At 52.7% G+C, this 19,871-nt stretch overlaps 1 protein-coding gene across 1 annotated transcript; it reads right to left on the reverse strand.

Moving 5' to 3' along the window:
• Positions 1-13,702: 13,702 nt before the first annotated feature.
• LOC102454390 (thaicobrin-like) lies at positions 13,703-18,292 on the reverse strand. Its single transcript, XM_025186909.3, has 3 exons — positions 18,161-18,292; positions 16,512-16,614; positions 13,703-15,105 (listed from the first exon to the last, which is right to left on the reverse strand). Exons 2-3 carry the CDS (start codon positions 16,585-16,587, stop codon positions 14,603-14,605), a joined length of 579 nt encoding a protein of 192 aa, XP_025042694.3. The 5' UTR covers positions 16,588-16,614; positions 18,161-18,292; the 3' UTR covers positions 13,703-14,602.
• Between the last annotated feature and the right edge of the window lie 1,579 nt (positions 18,293-19,871).

The following is a 19,871-nucleotide window of genomic DNA, read 5'->3' on the forward strand; positions in this document are numbered from 1 at the left end:
ACAGCATTCCCAGTACGTCTCTCTGGCACAAGGTTGCCCTGAGGAAAGATCTCTCTGTGCTGAGCGGAGGAGGTGTTCCTACCTGATTTCCCGGAGCACCGGAGGATGAAGACTCAGCAGAAATTGTGTCCATGGTTTAGAAACACCAGACTTTATACCCAGTGCCAGTGAAAGCAGGGCTGGAGTCAGCCATGCTGAGGTCCTAAATGATGTCACGTTTAACAGGCCCCACAGCATAGCCCCCCAAAATGTGCATGATTCCAATTTAAAGGAGAATGGAAATAGAAACAAAAAAGTTGTATATTTGCATCTAGGCCGGTACGTAAGTGAGGCTGCACCTAAAAGCGAGTCATTTTTTTTTATGTAGAGCAGTGGTCCCCAACCAGTTGAGGTTGCCGGGTGCCAGGGGGCGTGGCCGTTCACCCGCCGGGCGCCAGAGGGCGGGGACACTTGCGCGTCCGGGGCGGGGCCCCCCCATAGCCGCATGCCTGGGAGCGGGGCCCCCCCATAGCTGCGCACCCGGGGCCAGCGCTTTCCCCTAAAGCACTGTGCGCCCAGGGCCGGCGCACCCTGCAAGTGCCACGCGCCCGGGGCTGGCGCTCCCCCCTCCCAAGCGCTGCGCGCCCGGGACTGGTGCACCCTGCAAGCGCCGTGCGCCCGGGGCCAGCGCTCCCCCCCCAAGCGCCGCGCATCCGGGACCGGCGCTCCCCCCAAGCGCCGCACGCCCAGAGCGCGGGCAGCCAATCTGCGGCGCTCCCGGGGCCGGCGCTCACCGTGAGCCATGCGCCCGGGGCTGGCTCTGGCACCACGCATGCGCCACGTGCCCGGGGCCAGACCAGCCCTGAGCACTTGGCGGGCGCACACAAATGCCCCTGCGGGTGCCATGGCGCCCGCGGGCACCATGTTGGGGACCACTGATGTAGAGGGTCCTCATAATCTGAGGCCCTAAACCAGCGGTGGAGAAACTTTTTGGGGTGCAGAGGGGTTTCTGGTGCATAGAAAAATCAGTCGGAAGCCACATACAAATGAAAATCAAAAAAACAAAAACAAAACAACTCTCACTCATGTGGCCCCCAACTAAGTGGCAGAAAGACACTCCCCACATTCCCCTCCCCCTCACACCTGTGCCTGGAGCGGGGGGCAGGTGAGTAGATATTGTATGCCACAGCCCTGCCGTGGAGGTAGGGATGGAGCCGGAGTACCAGCACAGATGCGGGGGAGCTTTGAGACTCAAGGACCAGTTCCAGGTAAGCTGGGGGCTACATCCCCTGGGCCTTAGGTTCCCCATCTCTGAAGCCAGTATTTCTTAATGTTTTTTTTTTATAAAGTACAGTACTCCTTTAAAAAAAAAAGAATTATAAGGACCCCCAGTACCTACAGTTTTCGGACACACAAATCTTTTTTCTACCATTGCAACACATTTGATTAAACAACTTAATCGTAGCTAGGAAGGAGATGCAATTTTTGGGTGTAAAAAGTACAAAAATAGTCAAGCGCTGTAAAACTTACAACAAAAATTCCGTTTTCTCCACATTTCAGTTGTGTTGACGTATCCCCTAGACTTATCTCAAGTACTCCTAAGGGTGCTCATGCCACTGGTTGAGAAACACTGTCTTAAGCTATAGCCTATTTAGCTTGTACATAAACCCAGTCCTGGCTTAAAGCCAGACCCCTTATCCCGTCTGTGCTTCCTCCCCCCATCAGAGCGAGGGTCAGGAGCTGGGCTGTGTTTCCAGCCGAGGGGAACCAGACAGAATGGGGGGGCCAAGGCTGGGGACACAATTGGGGCTGTGGGAAGGGAGCCAGCCAGGATCATGGGAGCAGGACCAGGAGTGGAACCCTAGGAGCAAGGCTGGTGGCCGAGATCTCACGCAGGGGCCAACAACAGAGGCCTGAGCATGGGGCCAGCACCTGGAACCCCACATAAAGGGCCAGAAGCAACAGGCCCAGGTGCAGGGCTGGGAAACACAGCACCTCTGCATCCTGAAATCCTGCCTCTATGCACAATCCAGACCTTGGAGTATTTTCCTGGATTCACACAGCTCCTTCCATGAAAGTCAGATCCAACCTCCTCTTCACAGAAGCACAGAACGGCTGCCATATGAAGAGAGATTAAAAAGCCTTGGAATAGTCTCCTTAGAAAAGAGGAGACTAAGGGGGGAGGATAAGACAGAGGTCTATACAATTATGACAGGTATGGAGAAAGTAAATTAGGAAAAGTTATTTACTTGTTCCCATAACATAAGAACTAGAGGTCACCAAATGAAATGAATAGGCAGCAGATTTAAAACAAAGAAAAGGAAGTCAACCTGTGGAACTCCTTGCCACAGGATCTTGTGAAGATCAGGCATTTAACAGGGCTCAAAACAGAGCTAGATAAATTCATGGAGTGTAGGTGCATCAGTGGCTATTAGCCAGGGTGGATAGGAATGGTGTCCCTAGCCTATTTGTCAGAAGCTGGGAATGGGTGACGGAGAAGGGATCACTGGATGATTCCCTGTTCTGTTCACTCCCTCTGGGGCACCTGGCATTGGCCACAGTTGGGGGACAGGACACTGGGCTGGATGGAGCCTTGGTCTGTCCCAGTCTGGTCGTTCTTATGAGCTGAGCTTTGAACAAGGATTCCTGGAAAGGTCTTTGTGCATGTTCTTTAGTGGTAGTGTTACATCCTTTTTCATCAGTGAGTAGGTCAGAGTTAGAGCCTTGGATGAGTCAAAGAAGACCCCAGGAGTCTGGGCAGATTGTGGAGGGTCTGTTGGGAGAACATTAGATCTCAGCAGACCAAAGCTGTAGCCCGAGCTGCGCCTCTGGGAGACCTTTCCTGCCTCAGTTTCCCAACAACTCAAACGGCCTTGGGGCTAATGACCTTCTTGGGCAAATGCCGTGAGCTGGCTGGATGCAAAGTGTTACGTAAGCGCTGGATGTTACCAGGAAATTGCACCTGTTCCCCGAAGTTTCAAAAGCTCCATTCTCCTGGGGCGTTTGGTGGGACGACACCTGGAATGCCCCTAGTCCTGAGGAAATCCCTCCTGGCGGATTAGAACGGAAGCTGCGCGCTTTGCCTGGGCCACTCCTGCTTGGAAACACAGACGGGTTGAGGGCCCATTGGAACAGGCAATGAATCTTTCCACTGGCCCTCCCAGCTGTGGGGTCCTGTCAGTTAAATGGGGCAAGGATCTGACATAGGCAGGCAGGCCTGCTCCACCACGTGTGGGGATCATGGCCCAGGCCTAAACCTCCTCTTGGTGCTGCAGGTGCAAATGCCAGATCTAGGGCAGACTGATAACTCTGTGCTTCCTTCTACCCCACAAGAGAGCACCCCCTACTGTTGGGCTGTGTCAGGCTTAACTAAGGGGTACGGCGTGAGCAGACCCTGCTTCTATTGACTTATAGGCTTGCTTTGATCCCTCCTTTCCTGCTTGCTCAGGGTTGATACGCAAGCAGCTGTACCAAGGATGTCGCTTTTAATGGATGCTCTGTGTGTTAACAATGCTGCCTTCCTTCCCCCCTTCTCCGCTCCCATTGGCTCTGAAATCAACATGCTGGGTCACATCTCCTTTCCCCTTGTATCTTGCTGATGTCAAGAGCTTTGTGATGCAAGAACCGCCCCAAAAGCTGTAAACAGGGGCAGGTCTAATTATTTTCATCACATGGATATGATTATGCATGATAAGAGTGTTCTCATTATTAAATTAGGGTTTGCTGGGTGATGTAATTGAGTTGCATATTTACATACCAGTGACCCGTGGTCAATTTGTGATTCACTTGGATCCCAAGGTTTGTGGGGGTCCGAGGCGGAAGGAGCATCTGCAATAAAGGAGCCTGCTACCCCATCCGCCTCTGAGTCACCCGTGTGTTGAGTAGCCCTTCTTTAAGGATACATCTGCGCTCCGGGGCAGCCCATGACTGTAGGCCAACTCGGCAGTCACCTAGGGCACCACCTTCAACAGGGCAGCTGGGGCGCCTGATGATTATGTCACGGGGCACCCGGAGCACCCGATGATGACGGCAGTCCATTGATGGCCGTGCAGGCCAGGGCCCCAGTCACACGTACCACCTGGGGCCCCAGCTGCCACAGCTCGCCTCAGGCCGTTCTTGTCTATGCTATTTCAGAGTCAGCTGTTCTGGAAGAAATACTCCTAACGAGCTCATTCTGAAATAGCGCATCTACAGTACAGGAATCCTGGAAATTAGCCCGAGGTAGGTTCCCCTAACGTGGATGCGCTACCTCGATTTAGCGCCCCAGGAGGCACTAGGAGAGTCATGCCTTTGAATGACTTGGGGGAGAAGCTATTTTGAAAGAGCAGTAGTGCAGTGTCCACACTACGGCAAATCCAAAATAGCTATTTTGAAAGCGGCGTTATTCCTAGTGGAATGTGGTTTACAAACACGGAAATAAGCCCCCTGCTATTTCAAAATTATTTCTAAATCATGGGCTTCCTGTGTAGACTCTCGTGTAGTTATTTCGGAGGAACGGACTAGCTGTGTAGACGCTCGCATAGTTATTTATTCCAAACTTATGCTGCTGTGTAGACATCCCATAACACGTCCTAAGGAAAATCTCTGTGCTGTTGAGTTGCCAGAGAACAGGGTTACTTCAGGGGAAACAGAGCAAAATGAACAGATGTCACTGAAGGGTAAAATATGGAACTGGTCAAGAAATGTGGCATTTTATTTTGCTTGTTCCACACACACACTTTGGTTCATTTTGGCACAATGAACAAAATGGGGGAGAGGGAGGTTGCCTGTGTTATTAGCGGAGCATGCTGACCAGATAAACCACCAGGTTGCGAAACATTTCAGTTCTAAAAATGCAAACAGACAAAACCAAACTGGCTTTCGGCCAACATGGAAAATACTTTCAATGTGAGGAAAGGTGATTGGGCGACAAAAAGAACGAAACTTTTGCTAGGAAAGCAAGCTGCCACTTTCTGCAAAATAAAAACTTTACTAAAAACTCTGAAAACAACGAATAGTCTCGCAGCACCTTAGAGACTAACAACACATGTCAATGGGATCATGAGCTTTCGTGAGCACAACTCCCTTCTTCAGGTCATTGGTTTTGAAGTTTTTCCAGTTACAGACTAACTCGGCCACCCCTCTGAAGCTTTTGAACATGCAGAAAACTTCAGTGTAGTCGAAAATCCAATGTACCAGCAAAAAGAAATTTGGATGCACATTTTTGGCCAATCCTAATAACAATCATCTAAATAATATTGCTCTTCTCCTTAAAAACCAACTGAAGAAATAACACAGCCCTGGTACAAACTGAGGCTGCATTGCAAATTGCACATGTAGGCCAAATAAACAGGCATGGTTGATTAAGGACTGTAATTTTTAAGTTGATGTAACACACTTGCATCTAGTTTCCCTCTAGGATCCAGATCCCAATGGGGCGATGCTTCGTCTGGAAGAAACAGTTTCATTTCTCTAGCCCAGCCAGTTTTTCCTGTCCCTGCTGCCACGTCTCTCCTGGGACTTGGGAGTTTTGTATCAGTTCTAGGGCAGGGACCAATGGTCTTTGGAAAGATGGGAAAGGCAAAGTCAGAATCTCCCTCATTTGGAGCCGGATGCATCTTTCCCTGTGTCTTAGGGTCAGTGGTTTTCATCCTATGGGTCAAACCCAGTGCTGGGTTATGTAATGTCGGGCACCGTGTTGCCCTGCTGTGGAGGGGCCCAGATGACCAGTGGGGGGCTTAGGCAGGTTCCTTTCTGAGGTGCAACGTGGTCCCACAGTGTCAGGACAGGCTGGAGGCCTGACTTAGCACCCCCACTGCATTGCTGACCAGGAGCAGTCAGAGGGAAACCTTCACTCCACCCTGCTCCCCAATCCCCTGACCTAGCTCTTAGCCCCCTCCCCCAGCCCAGAGCCCCTTCCTGTTCCCCATTCCCTCATCTCTAGCCCTGCCGTCAAGCTTGCCCTCTAATCCAAAGATATGATTTTGTTGGGTCATGGGCATCAAACATTTTCTTCAATGGGGTCACAAGAATTTTTTTTTAAATTACTGTTTTAGGGGATCCCCAGGGATCAGTATTCCCTGAAAGCTGAGCATGTGGATGGCCACCCAGGAGAGATTCAAATGCCTCCCAGCTGATTAGCAGAGCTCCTGCAGTGTTTTTATGGGTGGTGCACAGCTCCATGGACATGTGGACACTAGGGTGACTGGCAGGGTGCCGGGACAAGGAACAGGGTGCTGCTGGGTGCTAGCATGGATGGTAGGGTGCTGGGGCCAGAGCCAGGGTGCTGCTGAGTTCTTGGGTGTGAGGCAGGGTGCTGGGGCCAGGGACAGGGTGGTGCTGGGTGCTAGGATGGATGGCAGGGCTGCCAACGAGCGGGATACGGATGGGGTGCAGGATCTGGGAGGGAGGAGGGGGGCGGAAGGGGGCAAGGTCTGGTTAGTAGGTAGGGTGCAGAATCAGGCTGGATGGAGGGTGTCTGGCCAGGGGGAGGGAGCATAATCAGATTGGGGGTAGGGTGTCTGGCTACGAAGGAGGGTGCAAGAAGGGGACTTGGGTAGGAGTTGGACCTCCCTGATCTGGCACCCTATGGACCTGACTGATCCCAGATGAGGGATTTTTGGACCAGGGGAGGTCATTTCAGGGCTCCTGGTCCCTCCCCCCCTCCCCCCACTAGGCTTCTTTGCACTTCTATCCCCTGCAACCCAACTGAGCTGCCCACCCCTGCTGGTTCCCTGCACCTCCCCCAAATCCATCCCCCACAATCCAAGCGAGTGTAGCACCAGTTCCCTGCAGCCCCTCACAGCTCAGCTGAGCTGCCCGTCTGTTCCGTATGCCCGCCCCCTTCCACCTCAGCCCAGCTGAGCCCTGCACTGGTTCCCTGCTGCCTCCCCCACAGCACAGCTGAGCCCCGTTTCCCTGCACCTCTTCCAAGTCCCACAAAACTGCTGAGCCAAGCACCAATTCCCTGCCACTCCCTCCCCTTGAGTCTAGCCCTAGTTCCTGGCACCTCCCTCATCCTGCAGCCAAATTGAGGTCTGAGCTCCACACACACACCCCACAGCCCGGCCCAGCTCCCCGGACCTCCCCATTCTGCAACCCAGCTGAGCTCAATTTCCCTGCACCTTCCCCCAAACCATGTGGACATGCTGAGCCAGGGCTAATTCCCTGCCCCTGCCTTCCTCCCTCCCTCCCCTTGGCTGTGACTACACTGGTGCGATCTTGCGCTAAAGCGGCTGCTCTTGTGCAAAAACTTGCTTCCTATCTACACTGGCCGTGTATTCTTGCACAAGTACACCGATGTTCTCATGTATGAAATCAGGGCTTCTTGCACAAGAACTCTGACGCTCCCGCTCAGGAATAAGCCCTTTTGCGCAACTGTTCTTGTGCAAGAGGCCAGTGTGGACAGACAACATGAATTTCTTGCGCAAGAAAGCCCTATGGCGAACATGGCCACTTTCTTGGGCAAGAGAGCGAACACACTGCCAGAGATGCTCTTGTGCAAAAACACAGCTCGCACATGGCAGTGTGGACGTGTTCTTGCACAAGAAACCACCAGTGTAGACATAGCCTAAGAGTTTCCTCTCATGAGCAAAATGAATTTTGTGTTGTGCACCAGTACTGAGTCGTGTGGCTTGTTTGCATGTGCCACTGTGGCACCCAAGTTATGAAATATTTTTAAACCTTTATCTTTTCTCTCTGCTGACATGTCTCCTCCCCTTGTTTCATCAGCTCCCCTGGTGCCTGCTGTCCCCAACCTCTCACCCTCCTCTGCTGTCCTGACTCCTGCCCTTTTCACTGCCCTCAGCCTTCCTGAGACCTGCCCCCCTCCACCAGCCCTTCTCTCCCCCCTGTGCCCACTCCTCCAGTAGCCCCACTCTGATCATGTGAGCTACCCCTCCTCATCCCCTCTCCTAACACCTCCCTCTACACACCTGCCCTGCCTCTCTCCTCTGGTGCTGGTCCCTCTCCTGCAGGTGTCTGCCCTTCTGCTTCACCCCCAGAATCCCCTGGCACTTGCACCTTCTCTTACCCCTGCACCCTCCTGGTGCCTCCCCCTTCCCTCACTGCCTCTGCCCCCTTTGCCCTCTTTTTCCCTGATGTCCACTCCCTCACCACCCTCTGCCCCCATTTCCCTCATTCCCATGTACTCTCACACATGATTTGCTCTATCCCAGCCTTCCTCATGCCCTTCTTTCAAGCCTTCTCCCAGCACCTCCTCCTCCCTCCTCTAGCCCCCCAGGCCCATACCCTCTCCCCTACCAGCATCACCCTGTCCCTCTCCCACTGACACCTCCCCACCTGCCTTTTTCCTCATTGTCTGCGCTTGGCCCCCTGGCATTTGTCTCTCCTCTACCCTGTCCTTTTGGTGCCTTTCCCTCTCTTCCCCCTCTTCCCTTCCCCTCTGCACAAGCCCCTTCCTCTCCCAGCCCTTCCCCTTCCCCTACCTTCTGCCTTCCACTTTGCGGGGCTGGAGTCTGCCCTCTGTCCCTGGACTGGGAACCCACAACTCAGCCGTGCGGCGCAATACAGCGCCCAGCCGTTTTAAAATCCTGGGCCGTGACGTTACATCATGCCCGGGCATCTCCCTGCCCACCGGTTTGAGCACGCCGTGCAGGGCAGCAGCAGCCAGCAAGGCGGAGCTCAGTGAAAGTTGCACACAGCAGGGACAGGATAGGGATGGGGACGGGGGAGAGACCCTCTGGGGCTGGGGTGGGAGGACACACGGGGAGGCCGGGGCCCAATCCATCTCTAAATATTGGTGGAGCATGGGCACCACAAGCCCATGCAACTTGCCGCCCATGCCTCTGCTGGCTAGCCGGCTCTCTTTCTTCAGAGCGGACAGAACCTGTGGAACTCCTTGCCAGAGGAGGCTGTGAAGGCTCGGACTATAACAGAGTTTAACAAGAAGCTAGATAATTTCATGGAGGTTAGGTCCATAAAAGGCAATTAGCCAGGGGATAAAATGGTGTCCCTGGCCTCTGTTTGTCAGAGGCTGGAGAGGGATGGCAGGAGACAAATCGCTTGATCATTGTCTTCGGTCCACCCTCTCTGGGGCACCTGGTGCTGGCCACTGTCGGCAGACAGGCTACTAGGCTAGATGGACCTTTGGTCTGACCCAGTACAGCCGTTCTTATGTTCTTATATTCTTACGGGGGAGTGCTAGCTCCTCACGGAACCCCTCGTTTTCCTTCACGGACCCCAGAGTACCCGGAGCATCAGTTGGGAAACACTGGTCTATCCATACCCGGAAGGAGGGGGAATGATGTAGTCTGTTGTATCACAAGGGAGTTTCCCATTCACTCACTTCACTCTTGTCTCATGCCCCCATTATTTCTGGGGGATGCCTTCCCCACCTTTTGGCTCCTTTTCCTAATTGCTTACGAGAGCCACAGGATGTGCTAGGTCACCTGCCTTTATCTGGTATTCTTCATGAACCTTGGCCTTTCTCTCATGCGCTGGATTGGTCAGCGAAAAGGGGGGAAAAGCCAGGACTGGGGCTTTCAAGCATCTGCAGTATTTGAATGTGCTTTAGCTTAAGAATAAATATGGAAACCAGCCAAACAGAGCCCCAGTGTGGTAACCTCTTAAGAAAACCACATCAGGAAAAGATGTGCCCAAACCCTGCTGCTGGATCCAGCCTCCCTCTAGTGATTCCCCAGGCCTCCCTGGGCCCTATGGGGCCCCTAAAACACAGGGTCCAGGGCACCCCTCCAAGCCATCCTGTTCACCGGACACCTCTCCCCAGGGTTCCTCAATACATGAGTCAGCTGAGCAGGAGAAAGAAGAGGGTTCTCAGAGGAGGGATTGTAGATTTTGTGTGTTTTAGTTATTGTGCAGCCACAACAATTTTTAGCAGTTGAAGAAATACTCCTCGGGCAGGGCCAGCAGCCAGTGCACTCCCCCGCTTCCTGCTCCCGGCCCCACTTCTGGAGAGGCCTGTACCACCCTGTGCTGCTGCCTCTGGATCAGAAGCAGCAGCGTGGGGAGGCAGGCAGAGCCAGTCCATGAGGGGAGCCAGTTTAAATATTGGTTCCCTAATGCTGCTGCCTCTGATCCAGAGGCAGCAGCACGGGGCAGCAATAGCCCCTGTGCACAAGGCACCCAAGCTCCCATTGGGCAGAGGCTGCGCTGGTGTGCCATATCCCCTCCCCTCCGTCCCTTCCCGCACTGTCTCTAGAACAGAGGCTGCGGCATGGGAGTTGGGCAGGAGGCAGCTGGTTTCCCATGTGTCCTGGCTCCCACCTCCCCCCCTCACCCTCTGCACTGCTGTCTCACTATCAGAGGCAGCAGTGCAGGGCAGGTGGGACAGGCATCAACTTGGAATCCAGTGCTCATGGCAAACCGGCTTTAACGCCAGCTCCCCATGGACACCGGCTCCTGCCTCTCGCACTTTCTGCCTCTGATACAGGGGCAACAAAAAGGAGGGAGGTGTTGGATCATTTGGATTAACCGAAAAAGCTAGGCGTATCGTTTAATCGTTTAAACGGCTATCCGCTAACATCCCTATCTCAGACCTGGTGGAGCAGCTGTAACGGGGTTTTAACCAGGGCTCCCTGGAAGCTGCACACTTGTGTGGCTGCTCAGAAGGGATGTGGACGGATGATGCTTCCCAGGTGACGGTTAACCAGTGCCCTGGGGCCACTACCCTGCCCAGGATTCCGCTGGGTCAATTAACCAGTCAAATGTGAGGTGAACCCAACATTGAACTGGCCAATGGATTAATCGGGATTTTACATCCCGACTGCCCAGCTGATGAACAGAATGCCCGCAACTGGGTTTTGTGTTTCTACTGGTGCTGCACATTTGCACATGCTTTGGTGCACATAACAAAATTTATTCTGCACATGGATGGAAAAGTTTGGAGAGGACATTGTCCCCAACCATCTCCCCTCTCTTCCTCCTTGGGTTGGATGTTGCAGGAAGGTAAAGGACAGGATGGTGTGGGAGGGACAAACAGACAAGCCCCCCCATTCTTTACAGCAGGAGTGGGGAAACTTTTTTGGGTCAGGACCGCTGGCCCACAGAAAAATCAATATGAGACTGCACACTCACTGAGGTGGCCCCCGACTTAGAAGGAAAAAAGCTCTTGCCGTATTTCCCTTGCACGCCAGAGCCTAGGGTGAAAGGAAATCGGAGTGAGTCACCCTGAAATAACAAATATTTCTATGCTTTCATTTTCTCATCAACTATTCAAAAGTCATCTTCTTTTAAGTAACAACCTTGACCATAGGGGAGAACAAAGGACCTGTCCATGTTTGGCAGCAAGGTGGAGGGAAGGAGCTTGGGAAAAATTGAGATGCAGCAACGCGAACCAGGGGAACAAACGTTTGTTGCAAACTCTGGGGTATTTCTGCTAGGCTATGTCTAGACTGCAAGCCTCTTTCGAAAGAGAGCATCTAGACAGCACGTGGAACTTTCGAAAAAGCAAGCCACTTTATCAAAAGAAAGCAGCGAGTCTGGATGCTTTCTTTCTAAAAAGCCCTGTTTGCTTTCAAGAACGCCTTTTTTCGAAAGAGCACTTTCGAAAAAAGGCATTCTTCCTCGTGGAATTAGGTTTACCGCCGTCGAAAGAAAAGCCGCGTTCTTTCGATTTAATTTCGCAAGAACACAGCTGCAGTCTAGACACTGAGTCTGGACACAGCCCTAGAGACAGAAAAGCAGAGAGGATAAATGAGACGTGTTTGCAACAGGATCCCCCCCAGCACACGCCTGGCACTAGGCCTGGTTTTATGCCATGTATCTCCTTGGACTTTTTCCTGGACTCACTTTGTATTTATTTCACGTTCTCCTTATTGCCGGGGGCACTGGCTTGCCTGTTTACTTGAATCAAACAAGTATGGAGCTGAGGAGGGTCCAGTGTGTAACGGAACTGGGTATTATTCCTAATGTGCTTCATGTCTTTGTTGCCTTTTTCTGACATGGTGAATAGCAGAAATGATGCGTGTGTCTTCACAGCCACCGGATCACTTGCGGCTGCCCTGGGCCCAGCTGCTGACTCCAGCTCGCGGGGCTCGAGCCATTTCATTGTTGTGTGGACTTTGCGGCAAAGCAGAGAGGTCACGCTCAGCGGCAGCCCGAGACAAGCTGCCGGCATCTGGCGCCCTAGGCAGACTACACGATCGGCACTCCCAGCTCTAAAGCCCTCACCAATGTCGCGTCATCACTGGGCGCCTTGTTTCATGTGGTGCCCTAGGCGACTGCCGAGGTAGCCTTTATGCACAGGCCACCCCTGGTCATGCCCTTCGCTTTGGACTGTTGCATGTGATTTCTCCTGTCCTGTGCTGTCATAACACTGTGTGTGTGCCTCAGTTTCCCTGATCCCAGTTGGAGATGAGAGTTTGGGGTGTGGCTCCCACTGAGGGGAGACTGCTTCAGGCTCAGACCCTCTTGTAACCTGATCCTAGCTGGGGGGTGCAACCAGGTGACACCTTTCTGCCTTGGAAGCTGGACTAAGGAGGAGGCGGAGCTGCCTGCACGGCTAGATCCCCTTGCTGAGTGCAAGAGCTGGTTTAGGATGCAGGGAGTCTAGCTGGCCTGGGGGGCAGGGAGAGGGCCCAGAGCCTGGGTCCTGGGCTTCCATATCCCCAAGATGGATTGAGCTGAATGCTCCTGGTTCCTGTAACACGTCTGTGCTACCCTGTGTCCTTGTGAATCAATGAATCTTCTGTTCTACCTGCTGCCTGACAGCCATGGATGGGGGTGCTGATTGGCAGGGCTGCCAGTGGATGGGAGGCAGGGGGATGAGTGGCGGAAGCTGGGTTCGGAGCATCCACTAACTCTTTTCCACTGGCAATCGAGCCCCAGAACACCCCACGGAGTCAGCGCTTAGGCCAAAAAGTTCCTGTGCAGATGAGGCTTGGAAATTGCAGCTCCGGCTCTGAAGCCCTTTCCCCTCCCCTGGTTCTAGACTCAAGCTGCGGCTCATGGGGGAACGTCAACGCGCTCTATGCACTTCAGAGTCCTTGCGTGAGCCCTGGGCTGGCATTCCCTGTAAGCCGAGCGCTTATGCAGCCAATCAGGACAGAGTTCATGGCAACCCTGCTGATTAGCTGAGCGCCCACAGCGAGGTGTTGTGTTTCCCCGGGTGGTGCACATGGGCACAAGCCTCGGCGCACACAACAAAATGTGTTCCGCACATGGATGGAAAACATCTCCACGCGGATGGAACTGATTAGAGGGAACATGCTCAGTGGGTAGAATGGGTGGGGGAAGGCCATGGCTGCCCAAAATGGAGGCATGACCCCGCCCACACTCCGCCCCCAGCCTCAGCCCAGTTTCTGGGTTTCAGCCACCCTGGGGTTTGGACAGTACCCCCTCCCCATGGAGACTGGGACCACGGGCGTCCCACCCCCCGTCAGGGAAGCTCACGTGGGGGCCTGCTGCTGTGGTGCAGAGGTGGCCCGCCGTTCCGATGGGGTTGGGCTTGGTTTCCTGTGGGGGCGGGGCCTCGGGCGCAAGGGGCGGGGCTGGAGGCTTCTTTCCCACAGCCCTACACTCACCCCACATTCACCCACCACTCATAAGAGGGAGCCAGGCGGTTGTGTGAGTTCCTCGACCAGGGCTGGGATGATCGACAATGCAGTGGGGAGGTCTCAACTCCATGCACTGCTGCACCCCTTTACCAAAAGACGGGGTTGTCAATTGGATATAGGTAACCCCCTTCAAAAGCTTCTTAAATCGACACAAATGATCCCTTTTAAATCAGTTAGGAGCAAGTTTAATTCAATCCCAGAATTGCCCACCCCCCGCATTCAAAACATCCCCAATTCTTAAAAATCAGATTAAAAAAAATAGTGTTCTTATTAGTATATTGTGGTAGCACCTGTTCACGGACAGGACACTATTGTGCAAGGCGCTGTACGGACCCCAGTCCAAAAAGACATCCCCCCACTGACGAGAGTAGCAGTAATACATGTGGGGGATTTGAATTTGCTGGAGCCTTTAAGAATCCATTTTTTTTCTTTGCTGCCACTGGGAAGCCTGGAAACTTCTCCAGTGCATTGATGAAATCTTAGGCTGTTATGATTTTAATTGCTTGATTTAATAAGCGCTCAGAGCCTGAGGGAATCACAGGACTCAGGGAACTGGGGCTTTAAGAGAAAAAATCAAATATTATGACACACACGGGAAAACTACAAGTGCTGACAACACTTAGGCCTAGTCTACATTACACTGATGCCTTCTTCCCCCAGCTGATCTAATCTGCACAATTTCAGCTATGCAAAGAGTGTAGCTAAAGTTGATGTACTTATTGTGGTGTCTTCCACACAGTGAAGTGGGTGAGGGCTGTTCACCTGTGAACTCCAGCTACTCCTCTCACCCTGGTGGAGTGCCAGAATCGTCAGGAGAGCACTCGGAGGTTGATTTATCACATCTAAGCAGACGCAATAATTCAACAGCCGGTGGATCAATCGCTGCAGCTTAGATCCCCCATTGAATGTAGAGAAGCCCCTAAAATTGAGCCACACCACTTTGGAGCCCAAGTAAGAGCATCCACACAGGTGTGTGCTCCGGTTCAAATTAAATCAGATGCTGGTGCAAAGCTTGTGTGTAGACAAGGCTGCAGAGGTTACAGCAGACGATGCAGAAAATGGCTAGAGGGGTGCCTTTCCTGGGGTGGGAGGTCGAGTCCCATTTTGCTTCAGGGCAAGATTGTGAGGGTAACCGGGAAGCCCACATACAAGAAGGGGAAAACAACTTCCTCCTTGAAGGAGGCCAACATCACAGTCGTATGGTCATCTTCATAAAATCCAACCCACCCCTCTTCATAATCCAGACAAACTCCGATCTTCCCAGACTTCACACACCCCTGTGAGGACACATCAGAGGAGCCGTCTGCATCCCTCCGAGGCCACCTGCACTCATAACACCAGATCCCCTCCTCTGGCTTAAGAGTGAGTGTTTCCTTCCTCTTCACCGACTCTATGGCAACCCCCACGGCCCACTCCCGTTGATCCCCAACCTCCACCTCCCAGTAATGCCTCCCCGAGGTGAACCCCTGGGCGCCCAGCACACAGGGTACAAGCTCAAATCTCTTGGGATTGGGGGGTGGACTCTGGGGGAAGTCTGCTGCAGTCACGGACTTCCTGTCCTCAGACACTATGAGATACTCTTCCGCCGTGTCTGGATCCAGAGTCACGTCCGCTGGATGGGGAGAGAGAGAAGCAGAGCGTTAGAGTTGGGGGGAGACCTTCTCCTGTAGAAAACCCCTGGACACATGCCCGAGCACACGGAGCAGGTCTGACACAGCCAGCACCTGGAGCCCCATGTGTCCCTCATGGGCTTCTTGTGTGGATCTATGAGAAGCCAAATAACTACAGCACTGGGCGGCCACATCTTCTGTATTAGGGGTGTGAATGGTTAACTGGTTAAATCAGGGGTGGGCAATAATTTTTGATGGGGGGGGGCACTTCTAGATTTTGGCAAGTGGTCTAAGGCTGCACTCCTCAATGGAGGAGGTACGAGGTTTGGGATGGAGGCTGGGTGCAGAAGGGAGCTTGGTATAAGGGACTGGGGTGCAAAAGAGGGTGTGGGGTCTGGGAGGGCGTTTAGATGGAGTGGGGGTTGTGACATGGGACAGGGAATCGGGGTGCAGGGTCCAGTAGGGAGTAGGGGGTGCAGAGCGATTTTTGACCTAGGAGAGGGGTGGAGCAGGGGTGCAGGATTGGGGAGGGAGTTGTGACCTGGGGTGGGATGTGGGGGCAGAGAATTTGGGTGGTGACCTGGGACAGGGGGTTGGGAAGTGGGAGGGGCTATGGAGCAAGAGGCAGGCTCTGGCTGGGAGTCACTTACCATTGGTGGCTCCCAGCCAGCAGCCCAGCAGGGTCCCTGAGGCAAGCTCCTTCCTGCATCAGCCCGAGGGTGCTCAAGAGGTTCCCTCCATGTGCCGCTCAGGGCCACTTACCCCTAGGGGGCAAGAGACTTCCCATGCTCCCCTGCCCTCAGGCCAATCACCATAACTGGGAGCAGGATCTGGGGGCGGGAGGACTGTGCGAACTCTCTCGCCCCCCTGCCAGGATCGCACAGTGCCGAGAAGGAACTGCCAGCTGTTTTGAGCCGCTGGCGGCTCCCTCTATGCACCGTGCAACACTGGTGGCAGCGGTGGGGGAAGGAAACTTCACACGCTCCCCCACCAACCCCAGGCCAATTGGTCTGAGGGCAGAGGGCTGAACACAAGTGAGAAGAGAAGAAAAAAAGAAACCTCACTGATGTGGCCCCCGACTGAGGAGAAAGAAAAGACGCTCCCCACATTCCATTTGAACACCAGAGATTTGGGGGTGCAGAGCAGGCTAGAAGATTTTGTGTGCTCCAACTACAGGGAGAGGACTACAGAGCGGCTGGAGCACCAGTGCTGCAGCGGAGCCCCGAATCTGGAGGAATAGATTCAGACAAGCCGCGGACCCTATCCTGGGTCTTAGGTTCACCAACCCTTGACTTAAAAGGTTGCCCAGTTTTGGGAGGACACCAGGAAACTCAGCAGCATCTCCCATGGTGGAGAGACAGGATCACAGCCAGGAGTGGTTGAGGCTCAGGGAGAGGATGGATTTTACCTTTGCACTTCTCCTGAAGCTCGCTTCTCTCCGGCAGCGCCTCCCGGAGGAGTCTGGGAGCACGAGAAGACGCCATCTCAGCCCGACACTTCCCTTCTAGAGGCTAGAGATAAAAACAAAGCAGCCGACTAAGCACCCGAACCTCTTCATGTCAAGATTCACTCTTAACAGTGATGGAAGACTCTGTAATTCATGGGCGGTGGGTAATGAAGGCAGGGGAAGGCTTTGCCTACCCGGAGAGACATGGATGGCCCTGCCCATGTCCTGCCCAAGTCAAGCCCCCTCAAATTTATTTGGAAATCATAGAATGGCTGTGTAGACGCTCGCTTTGTTATTTCGGAGTAACACCGCGGTGTACACACACCCTGAGGAGCAACAAGACTCCTCATTTTTCGTCGCTGAACATTGTCATTATGTTCCTGAACAATGCAACTTTAAGAGAAACAATGTGAAGCAAATCCAACGTCCCCATTGGAGTTAGTGTAAACTGCTAGGTTCCAAGGACATTATTTTTGGCAGTACAGATACCACTTCTGAATAATTCTAAACGATTGACTCCTGTGCTCCCCAATGACGATTGTGAACCTTGGTGGAGGAAGGGGTGTAGCTGGGCCGGGGGGTGGAAGTTTTCCCCGCTCCGCTCACCCCGTGCTCTCACCAAGGAGCAGGCTTGGTGTGTGGGGGTTGCTCTCTCCTATCTATCCAGTGTTCCCGTCGGGGTTTGTCCACTCCCTATCTTGAATGCCGGGCAAGCAGGGTGAGGTAAGTCCCTGCGCCCTGATCTCACTCCCTGGCTGGAACATTGTGTGGGCAGGTGGAATGGGGCAAAGCAAAGAACCTTACACCACAACATTGCTTTAAACAAGTGTGTTCTTTAAGAGATCGACAACATAAGAACCCAAGAACAGGGTCCATCTATCCTGTCTGCCCACAGCGGCCAACGCCAGATGCCCGAGAGGGAGGAAACACAACAGGGAATCCTCACGTGATCCCTCTCCTGTCACCCATTTCCAGACAAACAGAGCCTAGGGACACGACTCCCACGCATCATGGCTAAGAGCCATTGACAGCTTAATAAGGAAACAAAGGAAACTTAATAATCTGAAGAAGAGGGCTGTGCCCACAAAAGCTCATGATACCATCTGCGTGTTTCATTAGTCTTTAAGGTGCTGCAAGACTATTATTTGTTTTTTAATTTTTTTCTGTTACAGATTAACTCAACTACCCTTCTGAAAGTTAACTGGGACAACTTTGAGCCAGGAGCTACCGTGGAACTTTTTTATAAACTAATTGTTTATTTTCAGCATCTTTGGGGCAATTTTCTTTTCATGATTCACCTGAAAAAAACTTTTTTTTCAGTTTTGAGCTAAAAAAAATAGTATTTGGCAGTTTGGGGCCTTTTGGAGAGTTTGGGGTTTTTTTGGGACAGCTTTGGAGCAACTGTTTTTCAGGTTTTGGCAAGGTTTGGCTGAATATTTTCTTTGTATTCATCTGAGCATTTGAGAATAAAGCAGGGGACTGGATTTGAGGAACTCTCGAGATCCCTTCCAGTCCTAGTTCTAGCATTCTGTAATTCTATGACGGAGCCCTCCCAAGCCATCACAAGGAGGCGAAACACCCACCCACACACACACCACCACATCCCTTACCTCCACGTGCAGGATCTGCAGCTACCTCTCAGAAACTTCCTGACAGCCTTCTTCAAGGTGTCGGCTTGCAACCAGCTTATATACCTGCCTAGCCTTGCACACTTCCCTCTTCCCAGATCTTTCCCAGATTGCACAAGGAGATATATGTCCCCTTCATCAGCATTCAAGGTACGCCTGTCTGGCACAACATTTCTCTGATGAAAGATCTGTGTCTGTGTCAGCGGAGGAGGTGTTCCTACCTGATTCCCCAGAGCACGGGAGGATGCAGGCTCAGCAGAAGTTGTGTCCTCAGATTTATAAACACCAGACTTTATACCCAGTGCCAGGGAAAGCAGGGACAGAGTCAGCCATGCTGATGTCTGAAATGATGTCACGTTTAAGAGGCCGCCACCGCATTGTCCCCCAAAATGTGCATGATTCCAAGTGAAAGGAGAATGAAAATAGAAACAAAAAAGTTGTATATTTGCATCTAGGTAAGTGAGGCTGCAACTAATGACTAGTCATTTTTTTTATTTAAGGGCCCCTCATAATCTGAGGCCCTTAAGCAGCATTGGAGGGGAGGGTCAATGGTGCACAGAAAAATCAGTCGGGAGCTGCACACAAATGAGAAGAAAAGAAAAAAAAAAAGCTACTTTCACTCACGTGGCCCCCAACTGAGAGGTAGAAAGACACTCCCCACATTCCCCTCCTCCTCGTACCTGTGCCTGGAGAGGGGAGACCTTTCCTGCCTCAGTTTCCCCACAGCTCAAACGGCCATGGGGCTAATGACCTCCTTGTGCAAGAGCCATGAGCTGGCTGGATGCAAAGTGCTCCGTAAGCGCTGAATGTTACCAGGAAATTGCACCTGTTCCCCAAGTATCAAAAGCTCCATTCTCCTGGGGCGTTTGTTGGGACTACACCTGGAATTCCCCTAGTCCTGAGGAAATCCCTCCTGATGGATCAGAACGGAAGCTGCGTGCTCTGCCTGGGCCACTCCTGCTTGGAAACACAGACGGGTTGAGGGTCCATTGGAACAGGCAATGAATCTTTCCACTGGCCCTCCCAGCTGTGGGGTCCTGTCAGTGAAAAGGGGCAAGGACCTGACACAGGCAGGCAGACCTGCTCCACCACGTGTGGGGATCATGGCCCAGGCCTAAACCTCCTCGTGGTGCTGCAGGTGCAAATGCCAGATCTAGGGCAGACTGACAACTCTGTGCTTCCTTCTACCCCACAAGAGAGCACCCCTACTGTTGGGCTGTGTCAGGCTTAACTAAGGGGTACGGCGTGAGCAGACCCTGCTTCTATTGACTTATAGGCTTGCTTTGATCCCTCCTTTCCTGCTTGCTCAGGGTTGATACGCAAGCAGCTGTACCAAGGATGTCGCTTTTAATGGATGCTCTGTGTGTTAACAATGCTGCCTTCCTTCCCCCCTTCTCCGCTCCCATTGGCTCTGAAATCTACATTCAGGGTCACATCTCCTTTCCCCCTTGTATCTTGCTGATGTCAAGAGCTTTGTGATGCGAGAACCGCCCAAAAAGCTATAAACAGGGGCAGGTCTAATTATTTTGATCACATGGATATGATTATGTATGATAAGGTTGTTCTCATTATTAAATTAGGGTTTACAGGGTGATGTAATTGAGTTGTATATTTACATACCAACAACAATACCAAAATGTGCCCGTGGGCAATTTGTGATTCAGTTGCATTCCAAGGTTTGTGGGGGTCCGAA

Source organism: Pelodiscus sinensis, chromosome 19, assembly GCF_052426305.1.
Source record: "Pelodiscus sinensis isolate ZL-2025 chromosome 19, ASM5242630v1, whole genome shotgun sequence".
NCBI lineage: Eukaryota > Metazoa > Chordata > Testudines > Trionychidae > Pelodiscus > Pelodiscus sinensis.

Excerpts from the sequence above, each read along its gene's own strand:
- LOC102454390 (XM_025186909.3), bottom strand. The coding sequence starts at position 16,587 with ATGGCGTCTTCTCGTGCTCCCAGACTCCTCCGGGAGGCGCTGCCGGAG. Across the intron at positions 15,106-16,511 it reads GCTTCAGGAGAAGTGCAAAG|CGGACGTGACTCTGGATCCA; the intron begins GTAAAATCCATC and ends CTCCCCATCCAG.